Here is a 27016-nt window from a genome sequence, read left to right on the forward strand (position 1 = left end):
TGAGGTCTCACCTTGTAAAACGGTACTAACAGCTCCTTATCTCTACTGGAAATACCTCGCCTGATGCGTCCCAAGACTGCATTAGCTTTTTTCACAGCCATAGCACATTGGAGGCTCATAGTCATCCTGTGGTCAACCAATATTCCAAGGTCCTTCTCCTCCGTTACTTCTAATGCATCCCCAGCTTATAACTAAAATTCTTGTTATTAATCCCTAAATGCATAACCTTATACTCTTCACTATTAAATTTCATCCTATTACTATTACTCCAGTTTACAAGGTCATCCAGATCCTCCTGTATGATATCCCGGTCCTCCTCTAAATTGGCAATACCTCCCAGCTTTGTATCATCCACAAACTTATAGCACGCTCCCACTTTTTGTGCTGAGGTCACTAATAAAAAGATTAAATAAGATTGGTCCCAAAACCAATCCCTGAGGAACTCCACTGGTAACCTCCCTCCAGCCTGACAGTTCACCTTTCAGTAGGACCCGCTGTAGTCTCCCCATTAACCAATTCCTTATCCACCTTTCAATTTTCATATTGATCCTCATCTTTTCCAATTTAACTAATAATTCCCCATGTGGCACCATATCAAACGCCTTACTGAAATCTAGGTAAATTAGATTTTGATTGCATTTTCTTTGTCTAAAAAATCTGTTACTTTCTCAAAGAAGGAGATCAGGTTAGTTTGGCATGATCTACCTTTTGTATTTTTTCCCATTTACCATTGATCTCAATGTCCTTAACTATTTTCTCCTTCAAAATTTTTTCCAAGACCTTGCATACTACAGATGTCAAAGTAACAGGCCTGTAGTTACTGGACCACTTTTTTTCCCTTTCTTAAAAATAGGAACTGTGTTAGCAATTCTCCAGTCATACGGTACAACCCCTGAGTTTACAGATTCATTAAAAATTCTTGCTGATGGGCTTGCAATTTCATGTGCCAATTCCTTTAATATTCTTGGATGAAGATTATCTGGGCCCCCCGATTTAGTCCCATTAAGCTGTTTGAGTTTCGCTTCTTCCTCAGATATGGTAATATCTACCTCCATATCCTCATTCCCATTTGTCATGCTACCATTATCCCTAAGATCCTCATTAGCCTCATTAAAGACTGAGGCAAAGTATTTGTTTAGATATTGGGCCATGCCTAGATTATCTTTAACCTCCACTCCATCCTCTGTGTTTAGCGGTCCCACTTCTTCTTTCTTTTTGATTCTAAAGGATTGGCAACAGCGTGATTTGTGGGTAAGATCTGATTTGTATATTGACCTGGGTCTGGGGCTTGGTCCTTTGGATCGAGAGAATGTTTTTTCTTTTACTGGGGTATTGGTTTTCATAACCATTCGTCCCCATAACGAGTGGCACTGGTGTTGATACTGGGAAACTGGAGTGTCTAAGGGTATGTCTACACTATGAAATTAGGTCAAATTGATAGAAGTCGTTTTTTTAGAAATCGTTTTTAGTTTATTGTGTGTGTCCCCACACAAAATGCTCTAAGTGCATTAAGTGCATTAACTCGGCAGAGTGCTTCCACAGTACCGAGGCTAGAGTCGACTTCCGGAGTGTTGCACTGTGGGTAGCTATCCCACAGTTCCCGCAATCTCCGCCGCCCATTGGAATTCTGGGTTGAGATCCCAGTGCCTGATGGGGCAAAAAACATTGTCGCGGGTGGTTCTGGGTACATGTCATCAGGCCCCTGTTCCTTCCCTCCTTCCGTGAAAGCAACGGCAGACAATCGTTTCACTCCTTTTTTCCTGTGCAGACGCCATACCATGGCAAGCATGGAGCCTGCTCAGCTCACTGTCACCCTACGTCTCCAGGGTGCTGGCATTGCTGCACAGCAGCAGCAGCAACCCATTGCCTTGTGGCAGCAGACGGTACAATAGGACTGGTAGCCATCATGGTCATGTCCGAGGTGCTCCTGGCTGCACATGGGTGCAGGGACTACATTAGGAGTGACTCGACCAGGTCACTCTCTTTAGTCCTGCAGGCAGTCCTATTGTACCATCTTTTGGTGGGCAGGCAGGAGATGAGGATGGCTAGCAGTCTATTGTACCATCTTCTGCCGAGCAGCCAAGAGATGTGGATGGCTTGCAGCCCTTCTGCACTGTCTGCTGCCAGCCAAAGTTGTAAAAGATAGATGGAGTGGATCAAAACAAGAAATAGACCAGATTTGTTTTGGCCTGCTAAACCCAGGGTTTTGAGTTCAATCCTTGAGGGGGCCATTCTGTGTGACAGTTGTTTTTGTTTCTCCTTGATATAAAGCCACCCTCTTTGCTGATTTTAATTCCCTGTAAGCCATGTCGTCAGTCGCCCCTCCCTCCATCAGAGCAACGGCAGACAATCGTTCCGCACCTTTTTTCTGTGCAGACGCCATACCACGGCAAGCATGGAGCCCGCTCAGATCACTTTGGCAATTAGGAGCACGTTAAACACCACACACATTATCCAGCAGTACATGCAGCACCAGAACCTGGCAAAGCGAAACCGGGCGCGTAGGCGACGTCAGCGCAGTGATGAGAGTAATGAGGACATGGACACAGACTTCTCTCAAAGCATAGGCCCTGGCAATGCAGTCATCATGGTGCTAATGGGGCAGGTTCATGCCGTGGAACACTGATTCTGGGCCCGGGAAACAAGCACAGACTGGTGGGACCGCATAGTGTTGCAGGTCTGGGACGATTCCCAGTGGCTGCGAAACTTTTGCATGTGTAAGGGCACTTTCATGGAACTTTGTGACTTGCTTTCCTCTGCCCTGAAGTGCATGAATACCAAGATGAGAGCAGCCCTCACAGTTGAGAAGCAAGTGGCAATAGCCCTGTGGAAGCTTGCAACACCAGACAGCTACCGGTCAGTCGGGAATCAATTTGGAGTGGGAAATCTACTGTGGGGCCTGCTGTGATGCAAGTAGCCAACGCAATCAAAGATCTGCTGATATCAAGGGTAGTGACCCTGGGAAATATGCAGGTCATAGTGGGTGGCTTTGCTGCAATGGGATTCCCTAACTGCGGTGGGGCCATAGACGGAACCCATATCCCTATCTTGGCACCGGAGCACCAAGCCGGCGAGTACATAAGTCACAAGGGGTACTTTTTAATAGTGCTGCAAGCACTGGTGGATCACAAGGGACATTTCACCAACATCAACTTGGGATGGCCGGGAAAGGTACATGACGCTCGCATCTTCAGGAACTCTGGTCCATTTCAAAAGCTGCAGGAAGGGACTTTATTCCCAGACCAGAAAATAACCGTTGGGGATGTTGAAATGCCTATATGTATCCTTGGGGACCCATCTACCCCTTAATGCCATGGCTCATGAAGCCGTACACAGGCAACCTGGACAGTAGTCAGGAGCTGTTCAACTACAGGCTGAGCAAGTGCAGAATGGTGGTAGAATGTGCATTTGGATGTTTAAAAGCACGCTGGCGCAGTTTACTGACTCGGTTAGACCTCAGCGAAACCAATGTTCCCACTGTTATTACTGCTTATTATTGCTGTGCGCGCCACAATATCTGTGAGAGTAAGGGTGAGACGTTTATGGCGGGGTGGGAGGTTGAGGCAAATCGCCTGGCCACTGGTTACGCGCAGCCCGACACCAGGGCGGTTAGAAGAGCACAGGAGGGCGCGGTGCGCATCAGAGAAGCTTTGAAGACCAGTTTCATGACTGGCCACGCTACGATGTGAAAGTTCTGTTTGTTTGTCCTTGATGAAACCCCCCGCCTCTTGGTTCACTCTACTTCCCTGTAAGCTAAGCACCCTCCCCTCCTCCCTTCGATCACCACTTGCAGAGGCAATAAAGTCATTGTTGCTTCACATTCATGCATTCTTTATTAATTCATCACACAAATAGGGGGATAACTGCCAAGGTAGCCTGGGAGGGGTGGTGGAGGAGAGAAGCAGCGGGAGGGGTGGTGGAGGAGGAAAGGACAAGGACACACAGCACTTTAAAAGTTTAAAACTTTAAAACTTATTGAATGCCAGCCTTCTGTTGCTTGGGCAATCCTCTGGGGTGGAGTTGCTGGGTGGCCGGAGGCCCCCACACCGCATTCTTGGGCGTCTGGGTGAGGAGGCTATGGAACTTGGGGAGGAGGGCGGTTGGTTACACAGGGGCTGTAGCGGCAGTCTGTGCCCCTGCTGCCTTTTCTGCAGCTCAACCATACGCTGGAGCGCATTAGTTTGATCCTCCAGCAGCCTCAGCATTGAATCCTGCCTCCTCTCATCACGCTGCCGCCACCTTTCAGCTTCAGCCCTCTCTTCAGCCTGCCACCTCTCCTCCCGGTCATTTTGTGCTTTCCTGCACTCTGACATTGTCTGCCTCCACGCATTCGTCTGTGCTCTGTCAGTGTGGGAGGACAGCATGAGCTCAGAGAACATTTCATCACGAGTGCGTTTTTTTCACCTTCTAATCTTCACTAGCCTCTGGAAAGGAGAAGATCCTGTGATCATTGAAACACATGCAGCTGGTGGAGGAAAAAAAAAGGGACAGTGGTATTTAAAAAGACACATTTTATAGAACAATGGGTACACTCTTTCACGGTAAACCTTGCTGTTAACATTACATACATAGCACATGTGCTTTTGTTCCAAGGTCGCATTTTCCTCCCCCCACCACATGACTAGTCCCTCCCCCCTCCCTGTGGCTAACAGCGGGGAACATTTCTGTTCAGCCACAGGCAAACAGCCCAGCAGGAACGGGCACCTCTGAATGTCCCCTTAAGAAATGCACCCTATTTCAGCCAGGTGACCATGAATGATATCACTCTCCTGAGGATAACACAGAGAGATAAAGAACGGATGTTGTTTGAATGCCAGCAAACATACACTGCAATGCTTCGTTCTGCAATGATTCCCGAGTACGTGCTACTGGCCTGGTGTGGTAAAGTGTCCTACCATGAAGGACACAATAAGGCTGCCCTCCCCAGAAACCTTTTGCAAAGGCTTTGGGAGTACATCCAGGAGAGCCACAAATGCCAGGGCAAATTAATCATTAAACATGCTTGCTTTTAAACAATGTATAGTATTTTAAAAGGTACACTCACCAGAGGTCCTTCTCCTCCTGGCGTGTCCGGGAGGCAGCCTTGGGTGGGTTCGGCAGGTACTGGCTCCAGGTCCAGGGTGAGAAACAGTTCCTGGCTGTCGGTAAAACCGATTTCTCCGCTTGCTTGCTGTGAGCTATCTACAACTTCATCATCATCATCTTCCTCGTCCCCAAAACCTGCTTTTGTGTTGCCTCCATCTCCATTGAAGGAGTCAAACAACACAGCTGGGGTAGTGGTGGCTGAACCCCCTAAAATGGCATGCAGCTCATCATAGAAGCAGCATGTTTGGGGCTCTGACCCGGAGCGGCCGTTTGCCTCTCTGGTTTTCTGGTAGGCTTGCCTCAACTCCTTAAGTTTTACGTGGCACTGCTTTGGGTTCCTGTTATGGCCTCTGTCCTTCATGCCCTGGGAGATTTTGACAAATGTTTTGGAATTTCGAAAACTGGAACGGAGTTCTGATAGCACGGATTCCTCTCCCCATACAGCGATCAGATCCCGTACCTCCCGTTCGTTCCATGCTGGAGCTCTTTTGCAATTCTGGGACTCCATCATGGTCACCTCTGCTGATGAGCTCTGCATGGTCACCTCTGCTGATGAGCTCTGGCCAGCGTGGCAAGCTGCAGGTGACCATGCAAACAGGAAATTGAAATTCAAGAGTTTGCGGGCCTTTTCCTGTCTACCTGGCCAGTGCATCTGAGTTGAGAGCGCTGTCCAGAGCGGTCACAATAGAGCACTCTGGGATAGCTCCCGGAGGCCAATATCATCTAATTGAGTCCACAGTACCCCAAATTCGACCCGGTAAGGCCGATTTAAGCACTAATCCCCTTGTCGGAGGTGGAGTACGGAAATCTATTTTAAGAGCCCTTTAAGTCGAAAAAAAGGGCTTCATCATGTGGACAGGTGCAGGGTTAAATCGATTTAACGCTGCTAAATTCGACCTCAAATCCCAGTGTAGACCAGGGCTATGGGAATTGCTTGTGTGACTTGTGGTTAGCCAGTGGGCTAAAACTGAAGTCTTTTCTGTTTGGCTGGTTTGGTCAGCCTTGGGCTGTAACTGCCCTGCTTTACGCAATTTGTCCTGAATTGACACTCTCAGTTGGGTCCCACCAAAACCAACATCGTTACACTGGTTAAATTCCCCTCACCCTCCGCTTACCTGTGCAAGATCTGAACAGATACCAGGACAGGCGCCCAGCACAGCGGTGACCCTCGGCCGGCCCAGCCCTACAGGCCTTGGACAAGCTCGCAATTTGCCCCCCTACACGCAGCCCTGGTGGCCTGACTGGAGCTGCCCCCATACAGAAGTCAATCTAGGCCTATGTGTGCGCTCCCCAGGCCAGGAAATCGGGGGTGGAGGTGGAGGATGGGGGGGCTGTGCGAATAGAAAGCCAGATTGCGCAGCACAGCCCAAGCCCGCCTGCCCCTGGCCATGAGCCACAATGGGGCAGCAGCTGCTAAGGGATGCGGGAGGGGCTGAGTTACTGGCGGCCAGGAGGGGAGGGCAGATGGAAGTGTGGGGAGGGGCCGGTCTGACGGAAGCAGCCACCCATCTCTGCTGAGCTGGGGCCAGTCAGGCTCCACTCTCAGACCCCCCTTCCCATATGTCACGCTAGGGCTCTCAACTCAGGGAACAGCCTGAGTGGGGTCGGAATCCAGGAGTCCTGCCTCCCAGCCCCCATCCCCCATTCTAACCCACCAGACTCCACTGCCCTCCCAGTGCCAGGCATAGAACCCAGGAGTCCTGCCTCCCAGCTTCCCCCGCTCTACCCACTAGACCCCACTGCCCTCCCAGAGCCAGGGATAGAACCCAGAAGTCCTGCCCCCCCATGCTATAACCACTAGACCCCACTGCCCTCCCACTGCCAGGGATAGAACCCAGGAGTCCTCACTCCCCATCCCTGCCCCTGCTGTAACCTCTGGACCCTACTTCAGCAGCCCCTGGTCCTGCACCCAGGCTTACATTTCTCCTGGACTCTGCTCCCAGCCCTGGAGGGAACGGCCAACCCAGTAGCCTCCCACAGCAAACGGGTGGAGAAGGGGGAAACCTGCCATGCAGTCTAGCATATGCATACACCCCCCCACACACACATAAAAAGACCTGTATCAAGGCAGAGACCCAGCAGGGCACTGGGGTGCGGGGAATGCTTGGGGGTTGTGTAACAGGGAGACCTGGAGCCAGGTGAAGGGATGGTGAGAGATGGGAAGGATGTGTATGGGGAGAAGGAGTGATTGGCTGAGTCGCTGACCAGACCCCCCCACCCCACAAATACAGCCCCCCAACAACTGAAGCAGACCCTCCCCTCCCAGAGTCCATCCCCAGCCCTGCCCCAGAGGCCCTGCCTGTCCCTTGTCCAGGCACCTCTGCGTGCCGGGTCTCTTCTCTCCTCACGTCCCTGCATGGAGCTCAGAGCTCTGTACAATGGAGGCCAGCAGAGCTATGAGGACACTGAGGCACAGGGCAGGGAAGTGACTGGCCAAAGGTCACCTAGCAGCCAAATGGGGAACAGACTCCCAGGGTCCCAGGTCCATGCTCTAGTCCTGCCACCCCCTTCTCTCTATGATCTGTCCAGCCCACACTGAATCTGGGGGTCCCATCCCAGTGGGGGGGGATCTGTGGCCATATCTCCCTGTGGGGCAGGTGAGGGGGCCAAATCCCTGGGGACTGGGCATCCCCGATGCCCCTGGCACCATGGGCAGCTGAGCTGGGCTTCTCTGGCAGGGGCACAGGGACCTCCCTAGCATGGCTCTGTGCGTTCCCATCCGCCCGCCTGGCCTCTCCAAGGAGCCTGTCTCCCAGGCGGCTGGGGGAGCTGCCATGGGGCCCGCAGCCCATCAGTGCAGCCTGCGCAGTGTGATGTGGCAGGTGAGAGCATCTCTGGCCTGGGGCCCTCCGCATCTGGGAACACAGCAGGGACTCGTGTGTGTGTGTGCACGAGCATGTGCATGTCCCTGCTTGCGCTGCGGGTAGAGCCAGCATTCACAAGTGTGCAAGTATCTGTGTGGCTGGTGCTGAATTTGTGGCTGTGTGCATGTGTCAGTGTGTTTGTGAATGGTTGTGTGTGTGTGTGTGCAAATGGTTGTGGGGGATGTTATGTATGAGCGATTGTTGTTTCCTGAGCACAGGCAGTGTGTGTGGTTTGTGCAATGCGTGCTGAGGAAGATGTGGTGCAGTGTGTGAGTGTGCACGGTGTGCAGAGGGTGAGTACAATGGGATGTGTGTGTGCAGAGGGTGTGTGATGAGTATGTGTGCACGCACAGTGTACAATGCGATGAGTGTGCTGCAGTATGTGTATACAGTGTGTGCGCGCAGATCAAGAGGTCTCTGAGGCCAGGGCACGTGGACCGGGCTGTCACCCCCTGTGCCCAGCACATCCAGGGTCACTCACTCACTGGGGCGAGACGCAGACTCTGGGGACTGGCTAGACCTGGTGGGTCAGGGAGGGAGAGACCCCAGCTAACTCTGCAAAACCATCACTCCCCACCCCCAGGCTTCCCCCAGCACTCACCCAGGGACAGGACCCGGACTTGGGTATCAGGGGGCTGCAGGTGGGGAGTGAGGGGCACTGGCAGAGCTGGGGGGGAGAAGGGCTGGGTTAGCAGGGGGCTACAGGTGAGGGTTGAAGGGCACTGGCAGAGTTGGGGGGGCAGGGCTGGGGAAGCAGCGGCTGTGGGTGAGGGATAGGGGGGCACTGGTAGGGCAGAGGGCTGGGGTAGCAGGGACTGCAGGTGGGGGTTGGGGGTACTGGTAGGGCAGAGGGCTGGGGTAGCAGGGGCTGCGGGTGGGGGTTGGGGGCACTGGTAGGGCAGAGGGCTGGGGTAGCAGGGGCTGCGGGTGAGGGTTGGGGGCACTGGTAGGGCAGAGGGCTGGGGTAACAGTGGCTGCGGGTGAGGGTTGGGGGCACTGGTAGGGCAGAGGGCTGGGGTAGCAGGGGCTGCGGGTGAGGGTTGGGGGCACTGGTAGGGCAGAGGGCTGGGGTAGCAGGGGCTGCGGGTGAGGGTTGGGGGCACTGGTAGGGCAGAGGGCTGGGGTAGCAGGGGCTGCGGGTGAGGGTTGGGGGCACTGGTAGGGCAGAGGGCTGGGGTAGCAGGAGCTGCGGGTAAGGGTTGGGGGCACTGGTAGGGCAGAGGGCTGGGGTAACAGTGGCTGCGGGTGAGGGTTGGGGGCACTGGTAGGGCAGAGGGCTGGGGTAGCAGGGGCTGCGGGTGAGGGTTGGGGGCACTGGTAGGGCAGAGGGCTGGGGTAGCAGGGGCTGCGGGTGAGGGTTGGGGGCACCGGCAGAGCTGGGGCGGGGATCAGGGCTGGGCTAGCAGGGGCTGCGGGTCAGGGTTGTGGGGCACCGGCAGAGCCGATCTCTGGGCCCACAGGACAGGCCTCCCCTGCTCACCCCGCCGCTGAGCTCAGCGGGTGCCAGGAAGGCAGATCAGAGCCGCTGCCTGTTCCCAGATCAAAGGCCCCTGGGCTCCTGCAGCTGAACAGGGCCCAGCGGGGAGTGGGGCTGGCAGCTGCGGCTCGGATTAACCCTGCGCTGCCCAGGGCCTCTGCCACTCCACCCTGGCATGGGGGCAGGGAGGAGGAGTTAACCCTTGCATGTGGTGAGGGGAAGAAGGATCCCAGCACTGGGCACTGCAGTGGCCAGGCCACAGTTGGGCTTGGTGTGCATGGTGGGGAGTCCCACAGAGGTCTCTTTGGGGCAGGGTCATGGAGGGGAGGGGTGGGATGTACCGGGTGGGAGGGTGTCAGGGTTTCTGAGCCTCCCTATGTCCCTCCAGGCCCAACACAGCAGCATCTGGGCCCCCTGCACTGGCCCCTCAGTGAACACTCTGGGGCATGGCCCCACCAAGATATAGAGGGGAAACTGAGGCACAGGGGATGGGGCAATGTCTGGCCCAAGGTCACACTGGGTGTCTGGGACAGTGCTGGAGATAGAACCCAGGAGTCTGGCTCCCCAGCCTCTCTGGGCTCAGGTTGGTGGGCATGGGGCTGTAGCCATGGGGCATAGGTGCTGGGTGGGCAGGGGTGGGGGCAAGGATTGAGGGAGAGGCATTGCGTCCATGGGTGGGAAGGGAGTTGGGAGTGAGGAGTGGGGTGGGGGAAGGGTAGGGGGATGCTGTTGGGCAGACTGGGGAGCATCTCTGATATGAGGGAGGGGGGAACAAGGGCTGGGGGCGGGGATGGCTAGGAAGTGCCCCTAGATCCTCTGCAGAGCGCCAGTGGTAGGAGGGGGAGGAGGGGAGCCGAACGTGAGGCTGGTATGGGACCATGTGTGGGGAAGGGGGTGGAGCTGATGCGGAGGGAGAGGGGCTGGGGGTGGAGGTGGGGCAGGCTGGGAGAGGGGTTGGTGTGGATGGGGGGCTGAATAGGAGTGGGGGAGGGGATTGTTGTGGGGGAGGGACGGGGCCATCCTTGTGTCTCTTCTCTCTCCTCTGGGTGAGCGGTGCCAGGAGGGGATAATCCAGCGATCGCACTAATCCCCACCGCGGGCCAGGGGGAGGGGCAGAAAGGCCAGACACACAGACACAGACAGATACACAGACACAGGTGGACGCACAGACATAGTCGGATACCTACACAGACACACAGGCACAGGCGGACACACAGACATGCACACATAAACACACACACAGATGGACACACAGAAACTGGCAGATGCATAGACACAGACGGACACCCAGGGGCATACCCAGACCCCAAGGGGTTGCAGATGTCATTGGGGGAGGGGAGGTGGAGACACACAGGCCCTGTCCTCCCCATCTGATCCCCATACCAAGGGCTGTGGGCTACCTGGGCCACCTGGGAAGGCCGTGTGTGTGTGTGTATGTCCCTGCTGCCCCTTGTTGGAGGTGATGTGTGTATGTTTTTAGGGGAGAGGGTTGTGTGTGCAGGATGGGAGATTGTATGGATGTGTGTGTGCATGTGTGGGATGGGTGTGTGTGGGACAAGTTGTGTGTGTGTGTGTGATAGGTTGTATGTGTGCATGCCTGTGTGTGTGTGTGTGCATGTGTGATGGCGTGTGTGTGACCGGGTTGTGTGTGTGAGATTGTGTGTGTGCCTGTGTGATGGTGTGTGTGAGCACATGTGACAGTGCATCATGTGGAGGCTCTATATTTGTGTGGGTGCACATGTATGTGTGATGGTGTGAGTGTGTGTGTGCATGTGACAGTGTCTGGTGTGTGCACATGCATTTGAGTGTGATGGTGTGTGTGTTTTTGTGTGTGCAGACTGTGAGTGTGCATATGTGTGATGGGCTGTGTGTGTTTCTCTGAGTGTAGGCTCTGTGTGGGAGTGTTACAGAGTGTGTGTAGGCTGTGTGTGTGTGACAGTGTGTGTGTGTGACAGTGTATGACAGGGAGGTGATTCTGTGTGTGTAAGCTCTGTGTTTGTGTGTGTGTATGACAGTGTATGATGTGTGTAGGCTCTCAGTGTGTGTGTGTGACAGTGTGTGATGATGTTTGTGTGTTTCTCTGTGTGTAGGCTCTGTGTGTGTGTGCGTGTGTGACACTTAGGGCTCAGGCCCAGCCATGTGTAGCTCTGTCCCTGGTGATTCTATCTGCATGGTTGTGTCACCCTGGCTGACACCGGCTGGGTGTGTGTGGGGGTAGGGTTGTGTGGGGATGGGGGTGCAGGGGCTGATGGAGACGGGGCTGAGCTGGGAGTGGCTGGGTGCATGGGCAAGATGGGTGGGAGGTGGGGCAGAGGTTTGGTGCGTGTGGTCATACGGCAGGAGGGGGGGTGTGGTAGAGGTATGGGGCGGGAACTGCATGTGTTGGTGGGCGGGTCAGCGGCAGCTTCTGGCCCACCAGCCCCCCCCCCCCAAATACCCCTCCCCCACCAGCACCTCAACCGCCTGCAGTATCACAACACAGCCCTCCCCACTAACCCCTTCCCCTCACCCCCTGCTCCATTGCCTCCCCCTCTGCCCCATCGCCACCCCTCCCCTCACCCCCTGCCCCATCGCCTCCCCTCCCCTCACCCCCGGCCCCATTACATCTTCTCCCCCCCCTGCTCCACTGCCTCCCTTCCCCTCGTCCACCCCTGCCCTCCTCCCCGCCCCGCGCCCAGCGCGCTCAGCACCATGGCCAGCTCTCGGCCGCAGCGCGGGGCTGGCCGGGGGCGGCCGGTCGGTGGCTCCCCGGCGCGGCGGGCGCAGTGAGCTGCTGGGAGCGGCCCCCTCGGGCCGGGCGTCTGGGCAGGGAGGGAGGGAGGCTCCCCCGCCCCCACCACTCCACTCCCGCCGTCTCCGCCGCCTCCCCCGCCGGAGAGAGCAGGCGCCCGGCGCGGGCTGGGGAGGGACCGAGAGACCCACCGAGCCGGCTCCGCCCTCCCGGCCCGGCCCCTGCCCCGGCCGAGCGCCGAGCCCAGCAGCCCGCGTGAGTCCCGGAGCGCTTGGGCGCTGCGACCCCGTCCTCCGGGTCCCTGCGCCCCCCGGCCCCGGATCTCCCGGGTCCCGCATCCCCTGATCCCTCTCCGGGACCGCGCCGCCTCCCCCGGGCACCATCGGCGCCTTCCATCGCTGCAGCCGGCCCCGAGCCCAGGTAGGGACACGCCGGCCCCGCGCCCCCGATCCTGCAGCCGGGAGGGACAGGGGGGCAGGCGGGGAGGGAGATCCGGGTACCCCCTCCCAGGAAAGAGGGGGGAGGGGAAGGCTTCTACCGGGGCGCGCTGGCTGAGATGGGGAGGAATGGGGCGCGGGGGGGGGGGGAACCTGGTGGAGGAGCTTGGGGGGAGGAGAAGGGAGGAGGCGGTGGGGAGAGCAGGGGCCAGGCCCTGGTGGGGAGAAGGAGGGGGAGGCCAACCAGGCCTGTGGGGGAGAGCGTGGGAGGGAGGAGGCCGAAGGAGGGGACAGCCCAGGGAGGGGAGCTGGGGTGGGGGAGAGCCCAGGTGGGGGGAAAGGGGGATGAGGGAGGGCTAGGGTGGGCACAGGGGGAAACTGGACAAGTGGGTATGGCTGGTGGTGAGGAGGCAGAATGGTGCTAGGATTGCAGGGACTGTGCCCACGGGCTGGGTGGGGATGCCGGGCAGGGGTTGGTGACAGCCCAGACACTGCCAGCTCGATGGGCACCTCCTCCCCGCTGCCAGCGCCCACTGGGCAGAGCCGACGCACAGGGCAGGGGATCGGAGAGGGACCCCAGTCCCGGAGCAGCAGACGGGGGGGGGGGGGGGGGGAGAGAACACACCACGGGATTCTGGGTAATGGTCAGACCCCACCTGTCACCCCAACTGCTGAGTTCTGTCCCTGATCCACTGCCCCCAGCATGAGCTCCACCCCCAGGCTGCCCAACTATGCTGGGATCCTGCCCCGACACCCCCAACCCCCGGCCTGCAATCCTACACTGACTGCCTCCCCCATTGCTGGGATCCCTCCCTGACCACCCCACTCCGACCTGCGCTCCCCCACGCCACCTGCCTCTCCCACAGACAGGATGCCTCGCCCAATCCCCCCTCAGCCTGTGCTCCCCCACTCCACCTGCCTCCCACAGAGCGGGGATCCCTCCCCCGATCCCCCCCTGGCCTGAGCTACCCCACGCCACCTGGCTCCCCCTCTACTGGGATCCCTCCCCCATCCCACCCGGCCTGCGCTCCCCACCCCACCCACCTCCCCCTCTGTTGGGACCCCACACCCAATCCCCCCTGACCTGCACCCCTACACACACTGCCTGCCTCCCCCTCTGCTGGATTCCCACCCCCAATCCCCACCAGCCTGCTGTCCCCATGCCCATCCACCTCCCCCTCTGCTGGGATCCTGTACCCGATCCGCCCCGGCCTGCGCTCCCCACACCACCAACCTCCCACTCTGCTGGGATCCCTCCCCCAATCCCCCCCGACCTGCACGCCCCACATCGGCCGCCTCCCCCTCTGCTGGGATCCCTCCCCCGATCCTCCCACCCAGGCTGTGCTCCCCCATGTCACCCCCCATGCCCATTGCTGGGAACCCTCCCCGATCCCCCCCGACCTGCGCTCCCCCAAGTCATCCATCACCCCCACTGCTGGAATCCCTCCCCCGATCCTCCCACCCAGCCTGTGCTCCCCACGCCGCCCACCTCCCTCTCTGCTGGAATCCCTCCCCCGATCCCCCCCAGCCTGTACTCCTCACGCCACCCACTTCCCCCACTGCTGGGAGCGCTCCCCACCCCACCCGCCCCCCTCTCTGCTGGGATCCCTCCCCCAATCCTCCTGAGCTGTGCTCTCCCACGTCACCCCCCACACCCACTGCTGGGATCCCTTCCCCAATCCCCCTGCCCCAGCCTGCGTTCCCCCAAGTCGCCCCCCATGCCAACTACTGGGATCCCTCCGCTGACCCTTCTGGCCTGCACTCCCCACATTACCCACCTCCTGCTCTGCTGGAATCCCTCCCCTGACCCCCCTGGCCAACACTCCCCACACCGCCTGCCTCCCCCACTGCCAGGAACACTCCCACAATCCCCTCCGGCCTGCACTCCCCATACCGCCTGCCTCCCCCACAGCTGGGATCCATCCCCCAAGCCCCCCGACCTGGGCTCCCACATGTTGCCCCCCACCCCAATTGCTGGGATCCCTCTCCCGACCCTCCCGGCCTGCACTCACGACACTGCCTGCCTCCCTATCTGCTGGGATCCCTCTCCCGATCCCAGCAGATCGCCCACTTCCCCCACTGCCGGGATCCCTCCTCCGTCCCCCCTGGCCTGTGCTCCCCACACCACCCTCCTCCTCCATTGCCAGGATCCCTCCCCCAATTTCTCCCCTCGGCCTGTGCTCCCCACGTCGCATGTCTCCCCCACTGCCAGGATCCCTCCCCTGACCGCCCCCACAGCCTGTGCTTCCCCCATGCCGTCCGCCTCCCTCACTGCCGGAATCCCTCCCCCGATCCTCCCACCCGGCTTGTGCTCCCCACACTGCCCGCCTCCCCCACTGCCAGAATCCCTCCCCTGATTCCCCCACCCGGCCTGTGCTCCCCACGCCACCCACCTCCCCCTCTGCTGGGATCCCTCCCCTAATCCTCCCAGGCCTGCGCTCCCCACGCCACCTGCCTCCCCCACTGCTGGGATCCCTCTGCCATCCCCCCCGGCTTGCACTCCCCATGCTGCCCGCCTCCCCCACTACCGGGATCCCTTCTCTGATCCCCCCAGCATGTGCTCCCCACACCGCCTGCCTCCCCCACTGCCAGAATCCCTCCCCCGATCCCCCTACCCGGCCTGTGCCCCCCATGCCACCCACCTCCCCCTCTGCTGGGATTCCTCCCCCAATCCTCCCCGGCCTGCGCTCCCCACACCGACTGCCTACTCCACTGCTAGGATCCCTCCCCCGATCTCCCCCTGGTCTGCGCTCCCCACTCCACCTGCCTCCCCCTGTGCCAGGATCTGTCCCTCAACCCCCCAGGCCTGGGCTCTGCATGCTGCCTGCTTCTCCCACTGCTGGGATCCCTCCCTCTCCCGCCCTCCCTCCCACCCAGCCTTCACTTCCTACGATGCCCACCTCTCCCTCTGCTGGGGTCCCTCCCTGATCTCCTCGCCCCTGACAATCACTCCCCGCGCCCCCCACCTCCCCCACTGCCGGGATCCCTTCTCTCCTTCCCCTGCCCTGCCCTCACCTGCCAACTTGCACTCCCCATGCCACCTAGCTTCCCCACTGCTGGGATCCCACCTAGTATCCCCCCTGTCCTGTGCTCCCCAGGCCACCCACGGATGCTGGGGGTACCAGGAGGACAATGTGCGAACAGCCCAGGGCTGGGCTAACTGGGGGCTGAAGGTCAGGACTGAGAGGCAAAGTGGGGGTGGGGGTGTAGATCTATTTTTTGGGTGGGAGAGCGCAGCACTCAGGTGATGAAGACACTGAGTTCTGGCGAATTATTTATTCCTTTCCAAAGTGCTGAGTCCCACATCTCTATAAATATCCTGTAGTGGATCTGTCTGCTCTCACAGGTCCTGAAGGGCAGGTGTGGGCATGGAGAGAGCAATGCCCTGTGGGGGTGCCATGCTGCGAGCTTCCTTGCCGCAGCAGTGCCCTGAGGGGGCATCATGCTGCAAGCTTCCTCACCGCAGTGCCCGGATGGGGTCCAGTGCTGTGAGTTTCCACACAGCAGCGCCTTGCCTGTGCCTAGCTGGGACTCCAGTGCACAGGGTTTGTTGAGGGGGGGGAACCCCCGGCAGGTGTGGTGGGAGGGGCCAGAGGCTGTGGGAGGAGCCTGTGTCCTGTGCTCAGGCCTGGGGCTGGCTGAGCTGGTAACTAGGCAACCAGCTTAGGGATTGTTGTCAACTTTGATTAGTACCTCGGATAATTACCCCACTGGGGCTGGGAGGAAACAAACAGTGTGGGAGGAGGGGCATCGCCCCCCAGCTCTGCCAGTGCCCAACCCACAGCCCCTGCTAGCCCAGCCTTGGGATCCCCCCAGCTCTGCCAGTGCGCCTCACTCCTGACCCACAGCCCCCTGCTAGCCCAGCCCTGCCCCCCAGCTCTGCTGGTGCCCCTCACTCCTGACCTGCAGCCCTATCATTTGCTACCAGCCCAAAACCCTCGTTCTCATGATTTATTCAGTGCAATAAAAAATTCATGAGCCACAATTGCTTCCATCCCAGTTTATCAGGGACTCCACTCACCCACTCCCCTTGCCCACCCCTGCCCTCAGCTCCTCCCAGCCCCCCGCTCCCCTCGCCCCTCCCCTCCACCCACTGCGCTCATCTCCCCCCGCCCGCTCCCCTCAGCTTCCCCCAACCCCCCACTCCCCTCAGCTCCCCCCATTCCCCTCACCCCTTCCTGCCCAGCGCCCTCAGCTCCCCCCTGCCCCCCTCAGCTGTGGGAGTGTGTGTGGTATGTACAGTGTGTGTTTGTGTGACTCTGGATTAACTCCTGGGAGCTGAACTTAGGGTGATCAGATGTCCTGATTTTATAGGGACTGTCTCCATATTTGGGTCTTTGTCTTATATAGGTGTCTATTACCCCCCACACCCTGTCCTGATTTTTCACACTTGCTATCTGGTCACCCTTGCTGAGCTCAGAGCCCAGCCCTACCCCCATTTCAGTCAGGGGTGACTCCGGATTGACTCCTAGATGGGCCAGCTGAGCTGAAAGCCTGGCCAAGGTACCCTGCATTCCAGGCGGGGCCCCACCCAGCCATGGTGTGGTATCAATAATAAATGCTGGGGCTGACCCGCTGCAGGCCACACCCATCCGGGCTCTGGGATTTCCTGTGTAGTGTCTGGCCTTTCTTCTCTCGCCCTGGGCCCGGCCCCGTGGCATTAACTGCTTCACTGCCCAGCCCCTCAGCACCCCGCCCTGGATCCACCACAGCACAGAGCCAGCCGGAGCAAGAGCACAGCGTGGACTGCTCCTCCCTGGCCAGCTGCGTCCAGCTTGGCAGGCAGCCAGCACCATCCCAGCAGTCGCCACAGTTCGGCACGTCGCCCCTTGCTGCACCAGCCCAGCTCATCCCTGTGCTAGGTGGGGCCGCTGCTGAGATCCTGGGGGGTTATATTCCCCCTGGAACCAGGGTTCAGCCTGCACTGGCCTCAGCCTGCTACCCAGCTGCGATGCTGGCGGGAGCCCAGCCTTCGATTCCCAGCCCTGCATTCAGCCCAGGGCCACCTGGCTGCCCCAGATGCCCTGGTGGCTCCCTCTACTGGTGTGACTGTAGCACTGCAGCTGTCGTGCTGGCCCAGGACGGCTGGCCGAGTCGTGTGCCACCCTGATGAACCCAGCAGGGTTTCGGTCGCCTGCTGCTTCCCACCCTAATCCCCAGCTCCCCTGCCTGGCTCCCCCCTAGCTCCCCTGCCTCACTCCCCCCGGCTCCCCTGAATGGCTCCCCACCCCCGGTTCCCCTGCCTGGCTCCCCCTGGCTCCTGTGCCCGACTCCCCTTTGGCTCCCCTGCCGGACTCCCCCCCTGCTCCCCTGCCTGGCTCCCCACAGGTCCCCTGCCTGGTTCCCCCCCCAGCTCCCCTGCCTGGCTCTCCCCAGCTCTCCAGAGCTGGCTGCTCTGAAGTGCCAGGGGGCCCCATGTCCGTAGCCCAGCAGGTTGCCTGCTTGGCTGGGGCCTGTGCCCTCAGCAGCATAGGGCACACCTTTCGCCCACACCTGTTCATTTTCGTACAGCCTATCCGTGGCCCCATGAAGTGGCGAGACCTACTCGTCAACTTCCTCCTGGCTCTGGCCAAAGTCTCCACCTATAACACCAGGAGGAGGATGCTGGATGAGTGGGCATGCTGCGACTGTGGGGCCTATTTCCATTCCTCCCTCGTCTCGCCTCCAGGCAGAGTTCCACTGGGCCGCGTCCACTGGCTCCTGAGACGCCTTTGAGGAGCAGTGGGCGCTGTCCGGGGTCCTCTGCTCGGTGTCCCCGTCCAGTACCCTTGTTTTGAACCTCTGACCACCACTCCCGACCCTGTTTTTTAATTAGTTGTGTCCTGTCTTCATCTGATTCCCGGGTCCAGTGGTCCCTCCTGCGAGGCTGGGGGAGGCGCCTTTCAGAAGTGGGCGGCTTGGGCCCACCCAGCTCCCAGGATTCCCATAAGGCAAAGGGCACATGCCTCTGCTGCCTGGGCTAAACAGCCCTCGGCCTGCCCGTGGTTCATCCACAGGCCTGGGGCGCATGCTGGGCTGGGCTGCACAGGGGAAGCCCCCATTGCCATGGTAATGGGGAACAACAAACCAGCAACCTCTCTGGGTGTGCGCTGTAACACAGGGTGGATGGGGGGCAGGACTCCTGGGTTCTGTCCCTGGCTCGGGAAGAGCAGAGGAGATTTAGTGGTTAGAGCGAGGACTGGGGCAGCAGGTGGCCTGGGTTCTGCTATGGATTTTCTGAGTCGCTGTGCCTCAGTTTCCCCCGCTGTGAAATGGGGGGAGTGCCCCTTGCAGGCTGTCTCTGCAGTCTCCAGAGGGCCTCTGATTAGAGCTGGCTGAATGTTCCCACCTTTGGTTTGAGAACCCACAGCAGCCACTGGGCGTAACCTGCCCCCACGCTGGGCTCCTGAAGCAGGAGTCTCACCACCCTTCTCCAAATGTTGTGCTCATTTCCGCAGGTTATGCCACATGTTGCCCTCTGAGGAACCTGCCCGTCACCCATGGACTCCTGCCCAGCTCTTGGCCTCGGCTGTGTCCTGTGGCAGTGGGTTCCACAGGCTCATTGCGCCCAGCAGGAAAAGCTTGGGATCCCCCCATCTTACAGTCATTGGGCCCCCTCTGGTTGTGATGTGGCCATGTGTTGGGCTGTTGCAGCCAGCTCTGGGCAGCGACCCTCAGAGTGTTCACCACCACCACCCCACCATCTAGGAGCCAGTGCGGCTGTGCCCTAGGCTCACACAGTGTGAGCTCAGGCTAGTGGCTGGGCCATGTGTGAAGGCAGTGCAGGTAGTGGGGGGTCCAAATACCCTGGGCCGATCCCGCCCCCTCAGGGATATTGCTCACTTTGCACCCAACCCCAAAGGAGGCCATGTGGTGAAATATGCAGGGGTTGGGGAAGCCATTTCTGGGGGGCTGGTGGAGCAGGTGGGGGGGAGGCCAGGTCATTTCTAAGAGGGGTTTTTGTGTTTCCAGCTTTCAGGTCTGGTTGGTGGGTGCTGCGGTGTTGAGCGATTGCCCTGTGTACGGATCCAGCCCTAGGCTGCGAAAGAGAACAGGCTGGCACTGCCCACCACACGCCTGCCGCAAGGTATGGAGGGACTGCGCCAGTCCGCCCCAGGGAGGGCTGGCTCGGGGCTGTCCCTGCTGCTCCCTGCTGGAGGGAATGAGTCCTGGGGTGTGCGTGTCTGTCTGTCTGTCCGTCCCTGCTTCCCCCTGCTGGATGAGAGGAGTACTGCTGCTCTGTGTGTGTGTGTGTGTGTGTGTGCGCAGAAAGTAACGCTGCTGCCTGTCCTCTGCTGGCATGGGTTGTCTGTGTAAATTGCTCCCCCTGCTGGACGAGATGAATGTACTCTGTGTGTGTGTGTGTCCCTGCCGGAAGAGAGGAGTCCTTCTGAGTGTCCGGTGGCACCTTAAAGACTAAGAGATTTATTTGGGCATGAGCTTTCATGGGTAAAAAACACCACTTCTTCAGATGCATGGAGTGAAAATTACAGATACAGGCATAAATATACTGACACATGAAGAGAAGGGAGTTACCTTACAAGTGGAGAACCAGTGCTGACAAAGCCAATTCACTCAGGGTGGATGTGATCCACTCCCAATAACTGAGGAGGAGGTGTCAATACCAAGAGAGGAAAAATTGCTTTTGTAGTGAGGCAGCCACTCCCAGTCCCTATTCAAGCCCAAATTAATGATGTTAAGTTTGCAAATGAATTGTAGCCCTGCAGTTTCTCTTTGAAGTCTGTTTTCAAAGTTTTTTTTGTTGAAGGATGGCTACTTTTGAATCTGTTATTGAATGTCCAGGGAGATTGAAGTGTTCTCCTACTGGCTTTTATACGTTACCATTCCTGATGTCAGATTTGTGTCCATTTATTCTTTTACATAGAGACTGTCTGGTTTGGCCAATGTCCATGGCAGAGGGGCATTGCTGGCACATGATGGCATATATCACATTAGTAGATGTGCAGGTGAATGAGCCCCTGATGGTGTAGCTCATGTGGTTGGGTCCTCTGATGGTGTTGCTAGAGTAGATATGGGGACAGAGTTGCAATGGGGTTTGTTACAGGGATTGGTTCCTGGGTTAGTGTTTCTGTGGTGTGGTATGTAGTTGCTGGTGAGTATTTGCTTCAGGCTGGGGGGCTGTCTGTAAGCGAGGACTGGCCTGTCTCCCAAGGTCTGTGAGAGTGAGGTATTGTTTTCCAGGATAGGTTGTAGAATTGACTGAATTGGCTTTGTCAGCACTAGTTCTCCACTTGTAAGGTAACTCCCTTCTCTTCATGTACAGGTATATTTACGCCTGTATCTGTAATTTTCACTCCATGCATCTGAAGAAGTGGGGTTTTTACTCATGAAAGCATATGCCCAAATAAATCTCTTAGTCTTTAAGGTGCCACCGGACTCCTCATTGTTTTTATGGATACAGAGTAACACAGCTACCCTCTGATACTTCTGAGGGTGTGTGTGTGTGTGTGTGTGCAGAAAGTGACGCTGCTGCTTACCCTCCGCTGGCATGGGTTGTCTATGTGAATTCCTGCTGCCCCCGCTGGATGAGATGAGTCCTGTACTCTGTGTGTGTGTGTCCCTTCTGGAGAAGATGAGTGCTGCTGCTGTGCATTGGCAAAGGCGGGGGCATGTGTGCCCCCCCACTGGAGGGGATGAGCCCTGCATTGTGTGTGTCTGCTGTCCCCTGCTGGAGGCTGTCACGGGGTCCCCGGGCGATGCTCTGGAACTACTCCCTACAAAGCCAGTCAGGACTCTGGGAAGTCTCCTCTCTGTGAGCAGACTGTCTTCAGGGCAAGAAGCTCACACAACTTCCACCTTCCTGGGTCTGACCTTGGAGCATTCAGCATCCTCTGCCCCTCCGAGCGCTGCCCACAGTGAGTCTGCCCAGGTGGAGTCCTGGGGAAGCCAGAGGGTCCTGCACCCCAACTCCGCAGTCAGACGTGACTCTCAGCCAGCCAGTAAAACAGAGGTTTATTAGATGACAGGAACACAGTCTAAAACAGAGCTTGTAGGTACAGAGAACAGGACCCCTCAGCTGGGTCCATTTTGGGGGACAGTGAGCCAGACAACCACGTCTGCAATTCACTCCACATCCCCAGCCAGCCCCAAACTGACTCACCCTCCAGCCTCTCTTCCTCTGGGCTTTGTCCCTTTCCTGGGCCAGGAGGTCTCCTGATTCCTTTGTTCTCCAACACCTTTAGCTCTCACCTTGCAGGGGGTAAGGGCCCAGGCCATCCGTTGCCAGAGAACAGAGTGTCGGCCATTTATGTACACTGGCCCTTTGCTCTGCAACAATTACACACCCTTATCCCACCACCTAGAGACTTAAGAAATGCATAGGGGAAACTGGGGCACCCCTACAGTATTCAGAGGAAACACTGAGAACAGTCCCACTTCGTCACATCTGTCCCCCCTTCGTGACCGAACTGAGTGAGGTCACTTTGGCCAGTGACCTGGGGAAAGTTCGAACCCACCAACGTTCCCATGGATGCTCCAGCATCTCTCCCATTCCTTGGGGGGAGTTACACCAGGCCCTTCCAGTTTTACACGCTTCCTTGGGTCGGGTGTGCTTGATGGCACTTGCTGGCGTGGTGTGTGGGAAGGTTTATGCGGCCCATGCCCTTTTGCCATCCCAAAACCCCTGGGGTTCAAACGGAGATTGGGTCTTCTCCCAGCTGTCCAGTTTGGAGGGCTGTGATTTGAGCTCTCTTGGTTAACAGCCCCCATCTTGACCTTGGCCACCCTTTGACCAGGTGTCTCTGTCATCCACTGCTTGGCATCAGCCCCTTTCATTGGATGCAGCCATTTTCAGGGCAGAGGGGTCAGTATACACTGCAAAACACCACCCAGATAGATACGGCTGCAGCTTTTTAAGGGCCCGCATCATGGCCAGGCATTTCTTCTTTATGGCCATATAGTTCTGCTCCTGGGGCAGCAGCTTCTTGCTTGGGCACTCAATGGGGTGTCTCCCCACCTTAACATCGACCTGCATTAGCATTGTGCCCAGCCCTGCGTCTGAGGCGTTGGTTAACACTATAAAGGGCATGGCACTGTCCGGGTTTACCAGATTTACCGGGCCCTGGATTAGAGCCTCCTTCCATGCACAGAGAGCCCTCTGGCGCTGCTCAGTCCAGACCACCTCGTCTGGCTTCTCCTTCTTACATAGCTCAGTGATGGGAGTAGCTAGGGAGCTAAAGTGGGGTACAAACACCCAGTAGTACCCCGCCATCCCTATAAAGGCCTGGACCTGTTTCTTGGTCTGGAGAATGGGCCAATCTCTGATCCTCTTCATCAGCCCGTTGGACTGAGGGTGATATGTAGAGGTCCAGGGCCAGACCCCACATTTCTCCTGCAAGCCTTGGAGCTGAGCTGACATGAAATTTGACCCCTGGTCTGTAAGGACCTCGCTGGGGACCCCTTCTTTGCTGAAGGTGGTCAGCAGCGTGTCTGCCTCAGTGGAGGGCAGATCCCCCACCCCTGGGTAGCAGTTGGTGAAATCCATCACTCGCCTTGCTAAGGGGCCCCACTATATCCAGAGCCCCCTTCCCTGCCATGGGATCACTTCCCAGCAGCTTGTCTGGACCAGGAAAACCTGGTTGGCAGCCGTCCTGCCCTGCCTGTGTCCCCACCCACTCAGCTGGGGTCTTATCTCCCCCCTTGCTCAGCGCTCTCCTTGCTGTCCCAGTGGGGGCAGGCAGCGAGCTCTCTGCTCTCCTTACAGCAACAGAGCCAGTGTGAGCCCCTTCTCCAGTGTGCAGTGGGGCAGGGAACATCTCTTTGCCCCACCCAGTCCCAGGGGTCTGCTTACAGGCAGGCAGGTAGTCTGAGCCTAGCAGCTCCTCCCCACCCCGTGCCAGCCAGGTCATCTGCATTTTCACTGACCATTTCTGTCTCAGCCAATTGGTTCCCTGGATTCAAATTCAAACCCTCGGCCATTACAGGAGCAGGGCCTGGATCCTGTCCCAAAGAGACACCGTCACCCCCCAACAGGAGGTCACAGCTGATATCCTGGAGAACCCCAACGACCAGCCAGCCCGACCCCTCCTGGGTCTGCACAGGGATCTGGGCCATAGGCAGGGTGAATGGTTCCATCCCTAGGACACACAGCCCCTCAGCGTCTGAGGCTGCACCACCCGGGGCCTGACAACAGTTCTCTCAGCAAGGGAGCTAGATACCAGGGCTTTTCTGCAGTGTCTCCCTGGTTCAAATCGCCAGCCTGCTCAAAGGCAGTGAGGTGGGCATCCACATCCCTCCACCTCCTTAACCAGGGGCAGCAATTTAGTCTCGAGGTTCCCTGCAGAACTGGCACTCCAGGGTCTATCCCCACTCACCCCTAGAAAGTCTCATGTGCCTCTCCGCTCCACCATCGCCAGTTCATGCTGCTGCTGCTTCTGCAGCTCTTTCTTGGGCTCTCGCTGTCTCTTGCTCTCTCGGACTCAGCTCCAATCCCATCCGTCTCTGATCCCCTGCTGGGGAACCCAATCATGAAGACCCCCATCTGGTCGGGACAGGAGTCTTGGGGATGTCTGGCTACCACTCCAGCTGCTCCCAGATCCTGCTGTAGCCCCATTTGGGTCAGGAATCTGCTCCTTAGAGTGGTCATCATCCTCCAGCTGCACGATTAACTGTGCTTTGGTGAACTTTCCAATGTGTAACCCTCTCTTTTTGCACGGGGTTACAATGTCCTTCTTAAGAAGATGGTGATAGGCTATCACTCCACTGTTCCCAAGTTGTTGTGGACTCATAGGCCTGTGTGCTCTCAGCTCCCCATGGTTTCAAGGGAGAACCCCTCGTGTGTCAGCCCTTCTCGAGGTCACCACCTCTTTGCCAGGGTCGAGCTGCAGACTCCTCCGCCCCTGGGACCACTTGCTGCAATCCCCAGGGGACCCTATTACTGCAAAAGTCCTTCTCACTGGTCACACACTCCCAGGGGTTAACAGCTCCCCAAAACCGCTCCTCTCTGAGCCTTCAGCATGCCTGGTCCTCATCAATCCCGCTTTTTACTGCTCCCCAGTCACTTACTGGAGGAAGCACCGTCCACGGGGTGCAGTGCATCCCACCGCTACCACCAGTTGTCACGGAGTCCCCGGGCGATGCTCTGGAACTACTCCCTACAAAGCCAGTCAGGACTCTGGTGAAGTCTCCTCTCTGTGAGCAGACTGTCTTCAGGGCAAGAAGCTCACACAGCTTCCACCTTCCTGGGTCTGACCTTGGAGCATTCAGCATTCTCTGCTCCTCTGTGTGCTTCCCACAGTGAGTCTGCCCAGGCGGGGTCCTGGGGAAGCCAGAGGGTCCTGCACCCCAACTCCGCAGTCAGATGTGACTCTTAGCCAGCCAGTAAAACACAGGTTTATTAGATGACAAGAACACGGTCTAAAACAGAGCTTGTAGGTACAGAGAACAGGACCCCTCAGCTGGGTCCATTTTGGGGGACAGTGAGCCAGACAACCACGTCTGCAATTCACTCCACATCCCCAGCTAGCCCCAAACTGACTCACCCTCCAGCCCCTCCTCCTCTGGGCTTTGTCCCTTTCCTGGGCCAGGAGGTCTCCTGATTCCTTTGTTCTCCAACACCTTTAGCTCTCACCTTGCAGGGGGTAAGGGCCCAGACCATCAGTTGCCAGGGAACAGAGTGCTGGCCATTTATGTACACTGGCCCTTTGCTCTGCAACAATTACACACCCTTATCCGAGTATCAGCCGTGTTAGTCTGTATTTGCAAAAAGAAAAGGAGTACTTGTGGCACCTTAGAGACTAACCAATTTATTTGAGCATAAGCTTTCGTGAGCTACAGCTCACTTCATCGATGAAGTGAGCTGTAGCTCACGAAAGCTTATGCTCAAATAAATAAGTTAGTCTCTAAGGTGCCACAAGTACTCCTTTTCTTTTTACATCCTTATCCCACCACCTAGAGACTTAAGAAATGCATAGGAAAAACTGAGGCATCCTTATAGTATTCAGAGGAAACATTAAGAACAGTTCCACTTCATCACAGAGGCAATGAGATTTACTCAGCATGTGTCTGTCCCTCCTGTAGAATGAGTCCTGCTGTGTGTGTGTGTGTGTGTGTGTGCGCGTGTCCCTCCCGGCTGCCCCAGTGGGAGGGAACAAGCCATGCGCTTTGTGTGTTTGTGTATGTCACCCTCAGCAGCCTTTGTGGGCACTGCTGTCTCTGTTCTTGCTGGGACAGGGCATATCACACATTATCACTGCCACAGACATTTGGGATACTCTGGCAAGTACCCCTCCCCCCAACCACTAGACCACACTCCCCTCCAAAGAGCCAGAGCTAGAACCCAGGAGTCCTGGCTCTAAGACGTCCTGGGTCTCACCCACTAGATCCAATTCACAAACTGACAGGAGGGGCACTGATTGGATATGGTAGGCTCAGGGACAGGGACAGCTCTTCCCTTGTAGTGGGCATATAGGGGGTGGGGATCAGCAGTGGGGGCAGCTATTCCTATGCAATGGCCACATGGGGGCCCTGGGGACCAGGAATATTGTAGGTATTCACAGGATCTTCCGGAGCTTATTCTCTAACTCTGCCATTATGCCCAGAATCTTTAGCCTTTCCCTCTGTGGTGCTTACTGCGTCATTCAGACCTTTTTAAAGACCTGGGAGTGGGGTCTAGTGGTTAGAGAAGGTGGGCTGGGAGCCAGGACTCCTGGTCCTATCTAGCTGTGGTCTTTCAGAAAGGCTCCAGAGGTGATCTGGCAATTACAGGCCAGTGAGCCTAACCTCAGTACCAGGCAAATTGGTTGAAACTATAATAAAGAACAGAACTGCCAGACACACAGATGAACATGACTCGTTGGGGAAGAGTCAACACGGCTTTTGTCAAGGGAAATCATGCCTCACCAATCTACTAAAATTTTTTAAGGGGGTCAGGAAGCATGTGGACAAGGGTGACCCAGTGGATACAGTGTATATGACAGGGATCTGTAAAATCATGATGGGTGTGGAGAAAGTAAATAAGGAAGTGTTATTTACCCCGTCACATAACACAAAAGCTAGTGTCACTTGGTGGAATGAATAGGCAGGAGGTTTAAAACAAACAAAAGGAAGTGTTTCTTCACACAACGCACAGTCAACCTGTGGAACTCTTTGCCAGAGGCTGTTGTGAAGGCCAAAACTATAACAAGGTTCAGAAAAGAACTAGATACATTCATGGAGGACAGGTCCATCAATGGCTATTAGCCAGGATGGGCAGGGATGGTGTCCCTAGCCTCTGTTGGCCGGAAGCTGGGAATGGATGACAGGGGATGGATCACTCGATGATTGCCTGTTCTGTTCATTCTCTCTGGGGCCCCTGGCACTGGCCGTTGGAAGACAGGATACTGGGCTAGATGGACCCTTATTTTGGTCCAGTCTGGCCGTTCTCATGTTCTTACCCCTGGCTCTGTGGGGAGGAGTGTGATCTAGTGGGTTAGAGCAGGGGGGC

The 27016-nt window shown here is 57.4% G+C and overlaps 2 protein-coding genes across 3 annotated transcripts in view; one reads left to right on the plus strand and one right to left on the minus strand.

Moving 5' to 3' along the window:
- Positions 1-3842: 3842 nt before the first annotated feature.
- Positions 3843-7284, minus strand: LOC125621836 (uncharacterized). 2 transcript variants are annotated; one of them, XM_048819191.2, is made up of 4 exons: positions 6201-7284; positions 5546-5661; positions 5045-5449; positions 3843-4465 (listed from the first exon to the last, which is right to left on the minus strand). In XM_048819191.2, the coding sequence occupies exons 1-4, from the start codon at positions 6340-6342 to the stop codon at positions 4448-4450; spliced, it is 681 nt and encodes a 226-aa protein (XP_048675148.2). In that variant the 5' UTR covers positions 6343-7284; the 3' UTR covers positions 3843-4447. The 2 variants fall into 2 exon arrangements, 1 of the variants encoding a protein (XP_048675148.2); XR_012664938.1 differs by lacking the exon at positions 5546-5661.
- A 5099-nt stretch (positions 7285-12383) lies between these two features.
- GABBR1 (gamma-aminobutyric acid type B receptor subunit 1) overlaps positions 12384-27016 on the plus strand; it is a 68018-nt gene continuing 53385 nt past the window's right edge. The window contains exons 1-2 of the mRNA XM_048818999.2: positions 12384-12577; positions 19546-19660. The gene's annotated coding sequence lies outside the window, so the exon portion shown is untranslated. The remainder of the gene's footprint in view (positions 12578-19545; positions 19661-27016) is intronic.

This window comes from Caretta caretta, chromosome 14 (genome assembly GCF_965140235.1).
Source record: "Caretta caretta isolate rCarCar2 chromosome 14, rCarCar1.hap1, whole genome shotgun sequence".
In the NCBI taxonomy this organism is placed as follows: Eukaryota; Metazoa; Chordata; order Testudines; family Cheloniidae; genus Caretta; species Caretta caretta.